General features: G+C 41.0%; 2 protein-coding genes across 2 annotated transcripts; both read left to right on the top strand.

Annotated features, from left to right (window-relative positions):
• Window positions 1-2,441: 2,441 nt before the first annotated feature.
• LOC135678156 (serine/threonine-protein kinase RIPK-like) lies at window positions 2,442-5,112 on the top strand. The gene is made up of 5 exons (XM_065190631.1): window positions 2,442-2,920; window positions 3,047-3,182; window positions 3,758-3,894; window positions 4,234-4,357; window positions 4,444-5,112. Exons 1-5 carry the CDS (start codon window positions 2,546-2,548, stop codon window positions 4,986-4,988), a joined length of 1,317 nt encoding a protein of 438 aa, XP_065046703.1. The 5' UTR covers window positions 2,442-2,545; the 3' UTR covers window positions 4,989-5,112.
• Window positions 5,113-11,693: 6,581 nt separating this feature from the next.
• LOC103990850 (probable GTP diphosphokinase RSH2, chloroplastic) lies at window positions 11,694-15,627 on the top strand. The gene is made up of 6 exons (XM_009410130.3): window positions 11,694-12,700; window positions 12,828-13,013; window positions 13,818-14,278; window positions 14,421-14,579; window positions 14,651-15,005; window positions 15,083-15,627. Exons 1-6 carry the CDS (start codon window positions 11,963-11,965, stop codon window positions 15,359-15,361), a joined length of 2,178 nt encoding a protein of 725 aa, XP_009408405.2. The 5' UTR covers window positions 11,694-11,962; the 3' UTR covers window positions 15,362-15,627.
• The last annotated feature ends 595 nt before the right edge of the window (window positions 15,628-16,222 follow it).

Here is a 16,222-nt window from a genome sequence, read left to right as displayed (position 1 = left end):
CACTCACAAGCCTTAATTCGGTACATATTCCTATGAAGCATGTCCTTTTTGGTACATGTCATTGCTGCAAGACAAGAAGGAAGGCCACCGCAAGAGACCCAATTGTTTATCTCCTTTTCAATGTCCGCATCGGATGGATAAAAACAAAAGACGAAAAAATAGCGTGGAGAGTTCAGCTGTCCCACCGGAGAGACAAGGAACAGGTAATCCACACCACTCCTGTCATGCCAAACAGTGGGATTGAGCTCCATGGAACGGGGGAGATGTGAGGAGAACCGTGTTCCTTGTCTCGCCAGACGCAGGAGGAACTGCATGCGCCTCGATGAACACATGCTTGCATAGTATATTATATTCTATGTCCGTGTCAGATGGCGTCCTTTGTCCATGTGTCAAAACTTAAATGCAGAAACTTAACAGCAGCAGCTGACAGCTTGAGATGACACTCGAGCGAATTCCCAATTCGCCGTTGCAATGTAAGTTGCAATCTCTATCTCCCATCCTCACAGATTTGCGTGGCAGCAGCGGCAGCAAGAGGCGAAAGGACAAGCGAGAGCAATAGATCCGCACGAATCCGACGACTGGGATTTGACGTCTTGTACCAGTGTCTCGTGAAGCACCAAACGAGAACCACTGGAACACACGGCACATCCATTTAACCACGTGTGCAAAAATGAATGGCTGCGGGCGGCATTTCTTATCCCTTGCCCAAGAAAGAAGTACGGGCAACTTCCATGAGCTACACGTTGTCTGGTGCACCATCACACGACAAGTGTAGGAATTGGAGGACGTAATATTTGTGTTTCAAAATCGACGTATCCTCATCGATCATTTTGGCGTCCAGTTATGATTGATAGTGAATAAGATACGCTGGGCCAAACACATGTACTCAATAAAATTCAACCGATTGTTATATCTGATTGATCTCGGTTATCATTAAAAAAATATTTATCAACGAGTATCAGCATAGCTCGATCTTATCCTAAAAAGCATAATATCGTCAGGATGACTCTCCTGATAATTAGGGTGAGAAATTCAATACCGATGATGAGTTATTCAAAGTGGTTCCAATGTACTCTTTGAATGTTTGAGGTCGAATATTTGAGGTCGTTTTGAGGCTAAGCTAGGGTAGGTTTCGGTCTCATTGAAATCCTGCACTAAAGGTTGAAGTCGGGGGATATTCTGATTCGATCCCTTCTACGATCAAATTAATTTTGTGAAGTAATAGAAATAGTGAGGATTTGTGGGTCTAGGGTCTAGTTTCTCTTCAAGTATCGAGGACTAATTTTCATACTTAGGAAGTAGAGGGGAGATCATGGTTGATGGGCAACTGATCCATATATCCTTCATTCTATGGCTCCCTTTATGTGGACGATTCATTCGTATGACCTCTTGTGGTATGTTGTTCGCAAAGGATGATAGAAGGGACATCATCTGCCATCTATGATAGTTGACCAGGTTAAATCGAATGGCTCTTTGTAAGCTCTCCCCTGCAGGAGCAGACCAAGGGGCGATATCGATCAATCCAATCGCCCGAGGACCACTGCCCTTGGCTGTTGGCTCGTATCACTTTCCACGGGTTACGATCCATGATGGTCAATAGGTTGTTGCCCTACTATTGATCGTGAGAGATGACTTGGATCTCATGTCATCTACATCAGCTCCTCGATGGTGATCTATTGACGAGTTGTGACTAGCATCAAAATATTCTCCTATCACTAATGTAAATAGGCACAAAACAAATACAAAGTTTTCAATTCTTCCCTTTCTAAATGACAAGAAATCGGTCATATTAGATTTCCTCCTCGATTATGATGACGATGAACGTAATCTAAATCCAAAATTTTTGGCCTCAGCCAAAAGGTGACGAGGACAAAGCCTTAGAATCTCATCATTCTTACGTCCTCGCTGCCGTATGAACAACCAGATAAGGCGACCGGAGGAGGTAAGATTGAGACGGCGACGACTACTGCGTCGGGACGATTCAAATTAAGCATCGCCGAGCGATCACCTCGGATCACATCTTGTAACATTTGTCAAGATGTCATAAGGTCAGACAGTATCTGTAGAAACCGGGCACCTTGAGAAAGTTGAAGCTACATGGTTTTCTTGCTTGCCATCTCAGACATCAGCTTCCCTTTTACTTATAGTATGTTGCCAATCCGAAGTCATGTCAGCATGATTGCTTTACCGGGGGCGATCGACCACCCAAAACCAGAAGCAGAGAGGAAGCCCTGCAAGTACAGGTTCAAACGTGCGCCAATATAAAAAAAAAGGGTAGAGGAAGAGGGCGAGCCCCCCAAAGCATACCATTCCAACCGCTTTCGGAGGTTTCCCTAAGACTTTCCAGACCATTGACCAAATCAAGGGACAGTTTTGTCATTTCACATCATCGATAATGGCCAGAACTGCTCTTTATAATGATACCAAGAGATCCAATGGGGGGGCGGATAGGACTGAACTTTCTCTTCTTCTGCTTCTTCCTTCTTCCCTCTCCGCGTCACTTTCATCTCCTTCATCACGATCCAGCTGAAATCCCTTCTCCAAGATGCCCGAGAACTCGTGGATGTCTTTCTTCTCAAGCTGCTGCGGGAAGGGCAGCGACAGCTCCGCAACGCTGCCCGGGAAGGCACAGTGCAGTTCAGGTTCCCCGGGGGGGTTGTCGTCCTCCGACACAAGCAACTCGTTCTCGCAGGAGGACCTGTCGTTGACGCTCGCGGGGTCGAACCTGCACGCCTTCACCATCGCGGAGCTGAGAGCCGTCACCAGGAACTTCTCCATGACCAACTTCATCGGATCGGGCGGGTTCGGCCCAGTCTACAAGGGATTCATTGACGACAAGCTGCGGCCGGGGCTCAAGGCGCAGCAGGTGGCGGTGAAGTCCCTGGACTTGGACGGCCAGCAGGGCCACAGGGAGTGGCTGGTGAGAGAACAAGCGCCATGGCTTTTGGCCCTCTTTAGTTACACAATTTAGTTCAAGGGTCGATTGGGGTTTTCCGAGGTTCCTCTGTTCCTGACCCTCTTCTTCCCGCTGCTGTTGCGATTGCAGGCGGAGGTGATCTTTCTTGGGCAACTACGCCACCCTCATCTCGTTAAACTGATCGGGTACTGCTGCGAAGACGAACACAGGATGCTCGTTTACGAGTTTGTGCCTCGAGGAAGCTTGGAAAACCATCTCTTCAAGAGTAAGTCCAATTTGCTATTAGCGCGAAGATTAGATGTTTCTTTCCCTTTCTTTCGTGTTTTTAATTGCTAGATTAGTCAACTAATAAGTAGTCATCGGAGGGCAGTACGTGTGAGTTTGGCTTTTGAGATGAGTTGCAGGTAGATTGTCGCTCTAACCAAAGCTTATCCGTATCTCATGCAAATAATGGCTCCCCTAATCCCCTCATATTATATATAATACGTCACAAGCACTACGGCTTCTTCCTTTATTGCCACCTTATTAAATACTTCACTGATCTGATGCCACATCAGTCATGACCGAAGTACTTCGGGACGCATAGTGACTCATAAATCTAACCATACAAATGCTTTCTTGCTACGGTGGTCTCGTAGACAAATGCAAATTTTGCAAGCAATATGAAATTAGTTTCTTAGGTTGAGCATCGACTCTGTCACCGTTTTCGTGCTTGACACTCTTCGCTTGGAGCCATCTGGAATGGTTCCATCGACTTGCAACGCTTTTGACTTTTCTAAACCCAGTTTAGATGATGAAGCGAATGAAAGATTAAGCTGTGTCTGGTCTGCATATGGGCAGGGTTGGTTTCTTCGTTGCCGTGGTCAACACGGTTAAAGATAGCAGTCGGAGCCGCCAAGGGGTTGGCCTTCCTCCATGAAGCGGAGAAGCCGGTCATCTACCGCGATTTCAAAGCGTCAAACATACTCATCGACACGGTAAGTTTCTTCTCCCATCTACGTCACATCATTATGCATTTGAGTCAGTCCGTTGACCACACTCACACGCAGCACAGTCAACTTACCAGCAAAGGTACTTTGACTCTGTACATGCGACCGGCAACCTCTCTAAGTCTGGTCACACTTGATGTTGGAAGTAGAACTACGCTTTGCTTGTGTGAAGCGAATGAGCATGATGAATTCACCACTGCTTGTATCACCGTTGACTACGGCCTTCCCCCTCTGATCTCTTGTCCTTCCTCGTTTGCATTGTCACTTGCAAGCTTGCTTCGTTTGGTTGTTCATGAGCTTGATGGAAGCGTTTACTTCGACCCACAGGATCACACGGCGAAGCTGGCGGATTTTGGGCTCGCAAAGGATGGTCCCCAAGGGGACAACACTCACGTGACCACACGTGTCATGGGTACCCATGGGTACGCGGCGCCCGAGTACGTGTTGACCGGTAAGACTTCCTCCATTTCCAATTCGGTGTCTTAAGGTCGAATGGCACGATGGCAGCTGACTCACCGGCGATTCCATCCAACGCAGGTCATCTCACGGCGAAGAGCGACGTGTACAGCTTCGGGGTGGTGTTGCTGGAACTGCTTGCAGGGAGACGATGCGTCGACAAGAACCGACCCAACAGGCAGAAGAACCTCGTCGACTGGGCTCGGCCTTACCTCACCAACGCCGACAAGCTCCGGCGAGTCATGGACCCCGGCCTCGACGGACTCTACTCCACCAAAGGAGCCCAGAAGGCCGCGGCGATTGCCTACAAATGCTTGAGCCACAACCCCAAGTCGAGGCCGGAGATGAGAACCGTCGTGGAGATGTTGGAGCCGCTTCTCAACCTCAACGACGTCCCCGTCGGTGCCTTCGTGTACGTCGCTCCAAAGGAGGAGGAGGAGGAGAAGGAGAAGGAGAAGGTGGAGATCCAAGAGAAGAATCACAACAATCACGACGAGAGACACAAGCAACGATTCCCCAACTCAGTGATCCATTCCGAGGTCTCCCTGCACAAGGATGGCAAGAGTTTGTACAGGAACTCCCACTTCCGGAAATCGCAGAGGCAGAACCAGGAACGTGGAGCATGATCTGACACATACAACGTTAGTGCAATCATACTGTACATAGTCTACAGTGAACAGATACCGATTTGTGTTTGTTTGTGGAATTATTTCTTCAAATAATGTGAAATTTGAAGGAGGTTTTGATATAGATTCTTCTTTTTCTTTTTCTTTTGTGATGATTATTATTCAGTACGTATACTCGAGAACTAATCATCCATCAGCTTGCAAATTGAATGGCTCCACATTGAACAACTCATGTTGAGCATTTTGTCTCTTTTGCTCAGAAGAACAACAAAAAAACAAGTTTGAGAAGACAGTATAAATCATTAGAACCCTAAGGCAGCAGGAGCGCAGATAAATGCTTGTGGTTTTATTTCCTTGTTCTACAGTCGGTTCACGTTGTTGGATTATGGGATTTACGATTACCAGATCAAAATCTTTATCATGTGTTTGTCACTCTTTATTTTTATCTTATCTTTAATTAAAGGTATTTATGTAACAGTTCTTCTTCTTTCGTACTTACGTCATACACTAAGATTTTTCGTTCAAATGTCAAATCTAAGTCGATCTAGGAATCAATTGGTCACGAGAAAAGTGAGAGGAGGAAGACAGTGGTAGGTGGAGATACTAGCGTTTGCTGTCTCTGCCCACGTTTCCATCGATACATGTACACATATAGAGACTTGCCAAAACTCCTGCACCGGGGAGCATGCGTCAAATTCCAACCTCAGGAACGAGGACCTGTGGTCGATATCTTAGGTGGAGGAAGGATGAAGAAGAAGAAGAAGAAGAAGAAGAAGAAGAAGAAGAAGAAGAAGAAGAAGAAGAAGAAGAAGAAGAAGAAGAAGGTAAGAGAGCAATGCTGTTCCCATGGCAGATTTGAACCTCTGCAAACCAGAATTAGACTTGAGAAAGGTACGTCAGCGTCACGCATGGCCTGCCCCACATATATTTACTGCATCACGTCCGTCGTGGAGAAATGCCTTCGATTAGTGGTCAGTCTAGAGGAATATGATTTGTAGTTGTCACCCATTCAATGGTTTTCTGCCTTATTAGGTAGTACGATTACGTCAAATGAAAGCTCACGTTTCTCTTACCGAATGGTGAGCGAGAGAGAGAGAGAGAGAGAGAGAGAGAGAGAGAGTGAGTTGTAGACCTCCAAGATATCTCATCCTACTTATCCTTTTCCCTCGATGATTTCCAAGGCATGAAAAAGGAGTTTCATATAATTCTTATTATCTTATCCTTTTCCTTAGATGATTTCCGAGGCATGAAAAGGAAGTTTCATATAATTCTTATTATCTTAAGTCCATGCACAATAAGGTTTGATTAGATATCTAACTGCTCTTGTTTTTTCAGCGTGGACTTTGTACCCTAGAGAGACATCTTGTTATTGAGTTGTCTTGATGATTATTCAATTTATCATATATTTGTTGTTGATTTTGTTTATTATTAAGCCCATATGTGTAATCATTCGATTTCTCCTAACTTTAAAAATATTATTCAAAATAATTTTCAAATCTGGTAAGAGATCAAGTCTAAAATCAAAGTGGATGACAAACTTAATTTTTAATGATAAGATGAAGTATTTTTATTATTGTATAAAAAATTAGATGTCAAACTGGAGAATTGATAGATATGTTAAAGAATGGACTTCACACTAAGGGTTTAAATATTACGTCGAAGATTTGAATATCATGAAAAAATTGACATGCTAAAAAATTGGGTGATATAACGAAAGATATGGTGATATATCGAAGGATCAAATGAAATACTAGAAGATCAGATGACATATCGAAAAATTAACAACATGCCAAAAGCTTCGAAGATGTGCCAGATGAGTTATTGATTTTTAAAGTCATGATCGAGGTGATCCATGGACCGACTTAAAGCAAGCTTACAATAGCCTTTGGGCTTAGGTCTAAACTAGAATTAGACCCATTAGAAGGCAAAGCAAGTGGCCTAATAATGACTTGGGTAGTGGCACACTAAGCCCAAGCAATGATATTGCTTGAGTCAGCCGATACCATTATTTCATGTTGTCAATAATGATGATGGCGATATCACCTATGTCGGTGGTAGTATCACTCAAAATTCAAAAATTACGATGCGGGTGAAGATTATCTTTTATGAAATTAGTTTCTTTTATAAAAAGTGAATGTGAAGATTATCTCCTAAAAAAGGAAAAGGTTATAATAATAATAGTAGATATTCACTCATTGGAAAAAAGATTGATTGTGAAAGCTGGTGGCCTTAAGGTAAGATGAATCAAGAGTAGACATAGATCGAAAAATCGAATCACAATAAATCAGTTTGCATTCTTTTTATTGTTTGTGATTGTTTATTTATTAACAACCACTTTACTCGCAACTCTTATTGGCACTCAATATTTGGTATATTATGTTTCCGATATATGCTTTGCTAGAACATAAATTCAAACCCTCCTCTTGGTATCAATAAGATTATAATATAATTCAATCACATGCACATCAACTCAATATAAAAGGTTATAATATGGGAATGCTTTGCCCATATTATAGAATATTCTTCAGGATGAAACCCATAAAGTTACAGTAATCAATGTTAGTTATTGTTTATTCGAAACTATTAATTTTCATCCTAGGATTAACTAAAGTATAAGAGGGATCTCGTCAAAAATCTCATTCGAAATCTTCATATAAATTATTCATCAAGCGAACACTCGATCCTCTCATTCAACCACATCGAATTTTTATGCAAACGAATTCAAATAGAGTTGGAGTAATATGAACTTCATGAGTATCCATCTAATCAGAATTAATTCATTTCTTATATATGCAAAAAAAAATCCAATTACATAAAAAAAATTCTTCAAGGAGAAATTAAAGAAAGATCTTTAGGTGAATTATGATTCTTAAAAGTGGATTTGGAGTTAGAACCATCTTAAGAAGAAATGACAAACTTAATCTTCATGGATGGATCGAGAAGTTACTACTTTAACGAAAAATGATAAAACTAATTATATTATTGTTTTTAATTGAAAGCTACGAATTATTAAATTATATATGTATTAGTTTATAAGACAGACAATGTATTTTTTTCTTAGGAAAAGCAAATTACCACATTGTTTATAAAATGCAAAACCGATAACATGATGCGATTTTATGGCACGAGTTCTCCATCCAAGTGGTGGAGCTCAAATGTTTTCTTTTTCTTAAGCTCCAAGGCAAATAAATTCAATCATAGCATCTCCATCAACCAAACAAAGTATTACAAAACGTCAAATCAATAAGTTAGGAATAGAAAATTAGAAGTCAATTAGAATAACCATTAGCATATTAAGAGGCAACAGCAAGTGGCTTCTGACTCATACGAGAAGGCCATCACCAGAAGCTAAGAAATATTAAGGAATGATCAAAAGTTGTCCTTATCATACTATTAAACTATATATGACGTTTAAGCATGCTTGGGAGCTAAGTATCAATGGAACCTATCTATAAGATAACACACGATGTACTTACAACATATTGTTAGATACCTTGAAGCTACCACATCAGTAAGGACTACAGCGTCCTCTGTGGATATTTTGACCTAGTAATATATATCGATGTTGACTCTGTTGGATATAACGTAGATCGCAAAACCTCAAATGAAATATGCTAATTAATTTCTTATCTTTTCGGTCATCCAACAATCAAAGATGTTTGCTGACTTGTGACACGAACTCTGAAAGGACGCCATGGCGTTGAGGCTTAAGAGGGATATGGCGGGAGGAAGGAGTAAGAAGGACAACATGTCGTGGAGAGGACGACATGAGACATATATTAGAATAAAAAAATCGAATATTAAAAGATGTATCGAATGAGTCATTGATTTTTGAAAATCATGATCGACGTGATTCATGGGCTAATTTACATCATTGTTAAGCTAAATTAGAGCCCAAGCTTATAGTAATCATCAGACATAGGTTTAGGTTACAATTGAGTCCATACCAAGCATGTGGCGTAACGATGTCTTAGGTAGTGGTATCATCAGGTCCAAGCAATGGTATCGTCTAAGTTAATCGATAATACTATTTTGTGTTACTAATAATGACGATAGTAATATCATCTAGAGTGGTGGTAGTATCATCTAAAATTTAAAAATTACGATGTTGGTACCACTAGTGCATAGAATAGTAGCATCAAAAGTTACGATAATAGTATCGTCTAATACTAACAATAGTATCATTCGTATTATAAAATTTTTGAATCAATTTTTGAAGATTTTAGGATATATAAGCTCGTGAGTGAGTTATTGTGAGTGTCATTTTTCATTTTTCATCTTGGAAACTATTATTTTTCATCTTGGGAGGGATTAATGTGAGTGTTAAAGGAATCTCATCGAAAACCCTATCCGACCTAATCTTCATGCAAGTCATTCATCAGCGAACAATTGATCCTCCCATTCGGTCACATCAAACTTTCTATGTAGATAAACTCCAACTAGTTGGAGCAATATGAATTTCATCAATATCCATCTAACCAAAATTAATTCGTAGACAAATACAAAAAAATCCTATTACAAAAAATATGAGTGTTTTGAAGAAATTACGGAGAAATTAAAGGAAAATCTTTAAGTGAATTATGATTCTTAAAGTCAATTTGGAGTTAGAATAATCTATAGTGTAATCCTTAGAAAATGATAAAACTAGTGATATTATTGTTTTCAATTGACAACTACGAATTATTGAATTATATATATATATATATATATATATATATATATATATATATATATATATATATATATAAGCTTATGACAAATGTATTTTTTTTCTTACGACAAGTTAAATACCACATTGTTTATAAAATGCAAAAACGACAACATGATGCGAAGTTCTCCAAGTGGGGGAGTTGAAATGTTTTCTTCTTAGCTCCAAGGCAAATAAATTCAATAATAGCATCTCCTAGAATAACCATTAGCATATTAAGAGGCAACAACAAATGGCTTCTGACTCATGAGAAGGCCATCAAGGAATGATCAAAAGCTTTCCTTATCATACTATTAAACGAGATATGACGTTTAGAGCATGCTTGGGAGCTAAATATCTATCGAATCTATCTATACGATAGCACATGATGTACTTACAACATATTGTTTGATAGCTACCACATCAGTCAGGACTGTAGCGTCTTCTGTGCATATTTTGACCTATAATATATATCAATGTTGACTCTGTTGGATATAACGAAGACCACAAAACCTCAAGCGAAATATGCTAATTAATTTCTTCGTCGTATCTCTTATCTTTTCCATCATCTAATAAGCAAAGATGTGTGTCGACTATGACTCGAACTTATGTATTGTGTCGAGTGCTGATGTGTGCTAAAAGGATGATGCCATGGTCGAGGTTTGAGAGTGAGGTATAGCAAAAGGTGAAAGACGGAGGAAGGAGTAAAAAAGAAGCTTAACTCTATGGCGATGTTTGATGGCGATTCAAAAAGCTAATGAGTTATATTCAAATTCAATTTAGAGAGCATCCGAGTTCTTTTTCATTAATTAATTTTAATTTAAAATCATAATTATTTTAACATATTAGCAATGACTAATATCGAAATTTGTCTAAAGCACCCATGTCGAGTATATATTAATTGATATTGAAGATCCAATTTTTAGAATCCAAAGTTGATTTAAGTACTCTGCGACACATGTCAATAGCAAAATTTGACACTAATAATAATTAATCTAGTTATTTTAGATGTATAATTTTTATTTTTAATAATATATGCGATATAAAAAAAAGTAACTTAACTTACAATATTAATATAATTTTTAAAAATTAATATTTATTCGAGTGGTTTTTTTTATTTTTGAAACAATTAAAATGGGAAAAAAATGTCACCAACCGACGATGTCCGAGGGGGTTTGACCACGAGCGCCGGGGCGGGCGGCACGTGCCGGCCGAGGTGGTCGGCATGGAAGACGGAGCACGTAACTGTGGCTACACGACAGGCTCCACGTGTGCGGACTCCCGTTGCTTGCTTCCGACGCGTGCTCGCTTCTCATGGCTCGTGGGAAACGCCGTCGCCCCGTGCCACCATCCGTCCCCGTTACCCGTTAACCGTTCCGTCTTTGCCGTCCCTTTGACCGATATACCCTTCCTTACATCAACAACGTCCTTCTAATAAACCACCGTCATCGCACGCGCTTATCCAACCATGCTGTCGATATGATCGATCGTGTTAGGCAAATGCCAGCTTTTGTAGATATCCAATCATGTTTCCTAAATTTTTATTCCAAGAAATAGTCAACATCGGGACCCACATAGTTGACAAACTGTCACATCTGACTCCTTTATTTTCTTCCACGAGAAAAATATTATGATATGATTTATTTTCAACAAATATTAAGAAAACAGTCGAATAGATCCCACCGTTGACCCTTACAGAAAGAGGAAAATTGGCTAAAACACTCTATTTATTTAGTTATGATAAATGAGCGAACCACCTTAATTGATCTGTTAACGTGTTTACCGGTTAAACTAATTAATATATATATATATATATATATATATATATATATATATATTCGTGCTGTACTAATTCCTAATTTAGGCGAAGAAGAGGTAACGACGCAACCTTATTATTGCGTTTGAAGGGTAAGTCGGTCATTTTACCGTTCGATGACCAGTGGCGTTTGAACAGTGCTTATCACGGATACCCGCGCGTGACAGATTCTTCTTCTCAGGCACAAGAAATCGACCAATCATCCCCGTCTCTTTTGACTCCTCGGTTATTTCTTTCCTCCTTTCTGCGTCCCTCCGCCTGCAAACCAGGGTATCTTTGATCTCTCTATATTTAGGTCTCCCATTTCGCCCATCTCCCGATCCCAACCCCGCTGCCTCCTTCCCCACCGAAACCCTTATTTCTCCGCCCAATTCTCGCCGGAATTTGGCTTCCCGATCTCCAATTCGAGGCATAGAAAGGCGGAAAGGCAGGGTTTTGGAAAACAGGTATCTTTTTTTATCCAAAGGCTCCATGTCCGTGCCGACTATCGCCCTCTACGCGAGCCCTCCTACCGGCGTCTGCTCGACCGCCCACCACTCCTGCCAGATCGCCGTCTCCCATGGCTCCACCGATTTCGACCTCAACCCCCGGGCGTCCGCCTCCTCCGCCTCCGCTCCCTCTTCCTCCTCCTCCGCTGTCTCCCAGAAGTCGATCGTCGGTGGCCTGTCCCTCATCTTCTCGTCCCCCGCCGCTGCCGCTGCCGCGCGCCACGTCTCATCTTCGTGCTTCGCTGGCGGTGACGAGATTGGATCTTTCCGGCATGATAGGTCGGACGAGCTCGGAAGCTCGTATTCCTATTCGTCATCGCCCTTCAAGTGCCGAGAACACAGCCCCGTCTCGGTGTTCCAGGGCCCGGTGTCGTGCAGCGGGAGCGGCTCTTCCAAAAGCCCGCCTTCGGTGAGAACTTCACGGGAGTGGAGGGGAGGTGATTGGAGGACGGGAAAAGATCGGCTCTTTAAGGGGTTCATTCGGAACGCGCTCAATCCATGCCTGGATTATAATCCCGCGAGCTTACCTATGCCGAGCGGCAGCACATTCTGTGACGAAGTGTTTCCTTTTGGTTTGGATGAGCGTTTGATCGACATGGCGCCTGCCTGTCAGCCGCACTCCAAAGAATTGCTCGTCGGGGCTCAGTCAAGGCACAAAATTTTTTATGAGGACATCGTTGTCAAGGCTTTTCATGAAGCCGAAAAGGCTCACAGGGGGCAGGTGACTATATATTTTCTAGCTTCAGTGAATTGAATTGTCACAACAATAATCCTGATATGTGAGTTTTCTGAGTATAAATTTGAAATAAGTTTTCGGTTGATCTGAATCTTCTTGTTCTTTATGATAGATGAGGGCAAGTGGAGATCCTTATCTTCAGCACTGTGTCGAGACGGCAGTATTGTTGGCGAAGGTCGGAGCCAATGCTACTGTAGTTGCTGCAGGGCTCCTACACGATACATTAGATGATTCTTTCTTTGATTATGATCATATTTTTCATATATTTGGAGCTGGAGTTGCTGATCTAGTTGAAGGGGTATGTTCTTTCTTCTACATTTAGATGACGCTTACCATCTATAATATTTGTTTGCTTATGAAGCTATTTTTAGTTGTAGGTGTATTCTTTTATGTGCCAAATCATCATTATACGAGTCAGGTTGAATTGTTCTTATACATATACTTATTTGTGATGGTGATATCTTTGTTTAATCTGTCATTCAATATCTTCATTAGTCAAATGCTAGTAGAAGTTTATATAAAAAACTTTGCTATGTCAATCTGCTGGCCTTGCATTCCTTCCTGCTTAACTCTATGATGCAGTGTTGATATGTTTGGAATAAGAATTTTCAACGGTATCTTGATTATTAGTCTAGTTATTTGATAGTTAGTCAGTAAAGTTTATTAATCCAACATAAGCATTGCAATTAACCTAGCTCTCAATTTTTTTGTTATTGCAAATATAAGTTTGGTTGAAGCTTGTATGATCTTGTATTGCATTCTATATGAATGTGGTGAGATATTGAAAAAAATTCGACTCCAATCAGAGAGTCAAAATTGTTCATATACATACTGTTGTTGTAGATGAAAAGGATGGCTCAAGTATTAAAAGAGAGGTGAAATTAATACCATATACTGATTATCCATGTATATAGATGTAAAGTGATAAATTGGGGGAAACAAAATGATATGCTGCGGTCATGTTTGTATATTCATAGAACACTGCCTCAATATTTTTTTCATCGAAATATGTTAGCTTGTTGATGACAAACTGAATCATGAGATGGCTTGTACAAGTTGCAACAGAAGGCTAGATAACAAGTGACCTCTTCTATTCTTGCAGGTCTCTAAATTAAGCCACTTGAGCAAGCTTGCTCGTGATAGTAACACTGCTAGCAGAACTGTTGAGGCAGATCGTTTGCACACGATGTTTCTTGCAATGGCAGATGCTAGGGCAGTGCTTGTAAAGCTAGCAGACAGACTTCATAACATGATGACTTTGGAGGCATTACCCATGGTCAAACAACAGAGATTTGCAAAGGAGACCCTGGAGATCTTTTCTCCCCTAGCTAGTAGATTAGGAATCTCAACTTGGAAGGAACAGTTAGAGAACTTGTGCTTCAAACATCTTTATCCAGAACAGCACAAAGATTTGTCTTTGCAGCTTCTAAATTCCTTTGATGAAGCACTGGTTGCTTCTGCCATACAGAAATTAGGAAAAGCTCTGACAGATGAAGGTGTTTCCTATCATTTCCTGTCTGGGAGGCATAAAAGCTTGTACAGCATTTACTCCAAAATGCTAAAGTATGCCATTCAAATCTCTACTTATCATTCTTTTACAAGTAGATTTAGGTATCTACAAAAATTTTGTTGATGTACCAATAGTTTTATGCAACCTCTATATTTAAACATGGATCAAATCTAACTTAGTATTGCATATTTCCAGGAAGAAGTTAAACATGGATCAAATCCACGACATCCATGGTTTACGTTTAATAGTTGAGAACGAGGAAGATTGTTACAGAGCCCTGGACATTGTTCATCGAGTATGGCCCGAAGTTATTGGAAGATTTAAGGACTACATTACTCATCCCAAATTTAATGGGTGAGTTACCGATGATAATAAACTAGTTAGTAATCTTGGTATCTTAACTTGATGCTATGCGTTACTTCCAGGTATCAGTCAATGCACACTGTTGTACTGAGTGAAGGGATGCTTCCTCTGGAGGTCCAAATTCGAACAAAAGAAATGCATTTGCAGGCCGAATATGGTTTTGCTGCCCATTGGAGGTATAAAGAAGGAAACAGTAGGCACTCCTCATTTGTACTTCAAATGGTGGAATGGGCGAGATGGGTTTTGACTTGGCAATGCGAGACAATGAATAATGAACAGTGCAGAACGTCTAGGGACACAAACTTGATCAGGCCACCATGCCCGTTTCCTTCTCATGCCAATGACTGCCCTTATTCCTACACTCAGCAGTGTGGCCATGATGGACCCATTTATGTCATAATGCTGGAAAACGATAAGGTGAGTTTCTCTTTTGGTTCCATCTCCCAAACCAACAGCTTGTTGATAACTAACCCGGTGTTTATGCTTGATTCCAGATGTCCGTGCAGGAGTTCCCCGCGGAGTCCACCGTTTTCGACTTGATGGAAAGTGTCAAAGAAGGTAGCTCAAATGTATCCCCTTTCAGATTCCCTGTAAAGTTAGATTTAAGGCCGAGACTGAACCATGAGCCGGTGAGCGACCCGACTCAAAAGCTCAAGATGGGGGATGTGGTGGAGCTGATGCCGGCCCTCCCGGGCAAGTCACTGACGGAGTATAGGGAAGAAATACAACGGATGTATGAACGAGGACTGACACTCTCTAGCCGGCATGGCTAAGGAAAAAGATCATCCTGAAGCTTAAGGATTCGTTATTACTGCAACCTGTTGTATGATTTGATTTATTTGTTGTAAATATGAACTAATTGAATACAAAGCTTAAGGCCATTGGGGTTGTGGACATGTGGGTCAATGGGGATTGCGTGTGGAGACGCTTACTTGCAAGGGAAGCGATTAGTCGCTTGTGCTCAACATGTAATGCGTTGTGGGTGTTGTTGCGGACCTTTGGCATCACGCAAGTAATTGCATTATAGTATCTTCCTTCACATCCTTTTCATACATGTGGTGTTTTGACTTGTTGGTTTGCTTTAGCAAGTGGTCCTTTGCAAACTTGTGGTGTTTGTATCGTGACGACTTCATTGGAATTTTTGGTGTCTGGAATCTATTTTGTGGTCTGTGTGTCAATGATCGACTCGGTAGTGAATGAGATGTTGATTTGTGCTTCACTACAATCAGCTGAGCTGGACGAGAAAATTGAAGGAAATAAACGTTCCCGTTGATTTTAGATGCTGGATTACAGTGTACCTGTTCTTGGATTGACACAGTCGCAGGGTATGTGGTTTGGTGTCTCGTCTTTGACAAGTGGACGCATCGTTTCCGTGTGTTCAAAGGCATACTAATAGAATATTTGACAGCCGCTTCATTGTCAAAGAACATCTTTAATGGGCATTTGATCGTCAACATTTCGTATCCAAATTGTCTGTGAAGTAGTCACATAACAGGCCATTCCGAATTGTTTACCCTTATCTATCTGTAAAGGTGGTTGTTTTTGCTTTGCGTGTCTTTCCATCTTGATTTGATACATTTTGTGGGTGACTATTAAACTTCCTTTTTTTACTTAGAGGAAAGAAGGTATAGTAA

Source organism: Musa acuminata, chromosome BXJ1-7 (assembly GCF_036884655.1).
Source record: "Musa acuminata AAA Group cultivar baxijiao chromosome BXJ1-7, Cavendish_Baxijiao_AAA, whole genome shotgun sequence".
Classification (NCBI taxonomy): Eukaryota; Viridiplantae; Streptophyta; class Magnoliopsida; order Zingiberales; family Musaceae; genus Musa; species Musa acuminata.
Note: the sequence above shows the minus strand (reverse complement) of the source record. Positions and strands in the feature narration are given on the sequence as shown.

Coding starts and splice junctions, on each gene's coding strand:
- LOC135678156 (XM_065190631.1), top strand. CDS start 2,546: ATGCCCGAGAACTCGTGGATGTCTTTCTTCTCAAGCTGCTGCGGGAAG. Junction 3,183..3,757: donor GGAAAACCATCTCTTCAAGA/GTAAGTCCAATT, acceptor GCATATGGGCAG/GGTTGGTTTCTTCGTTGCCG. Junction 4,358..4,443: donor GCCCGAGTACGTGTTGACCG/GTAAGACTTCCT, acceptor CATCCAACGCAG/GTCATCTCACGGCGAAGAGC.
- LOC103990850 (XM_009410130.3), top strand. CDS start 11,963: ATGTCCGTGCCGACTATCGCCCTCTACGCGAGCCCTCCTACCGGCGTC. Junction 13,014..13,817: donor TTGCTGATCTAGTTGAAGGG/GTATGTTCTTTC, acceptor CTATTCTTGCAG/GTCTCTAAATTAAGCCACTT. Junction 15,006..15,082: donor TAATGCTGGAAAACGATAAG/GTGAGTTTCTCT, acceptor GCTTGATTCCAG/ATGTCCGTGCAGGAGTTCCC.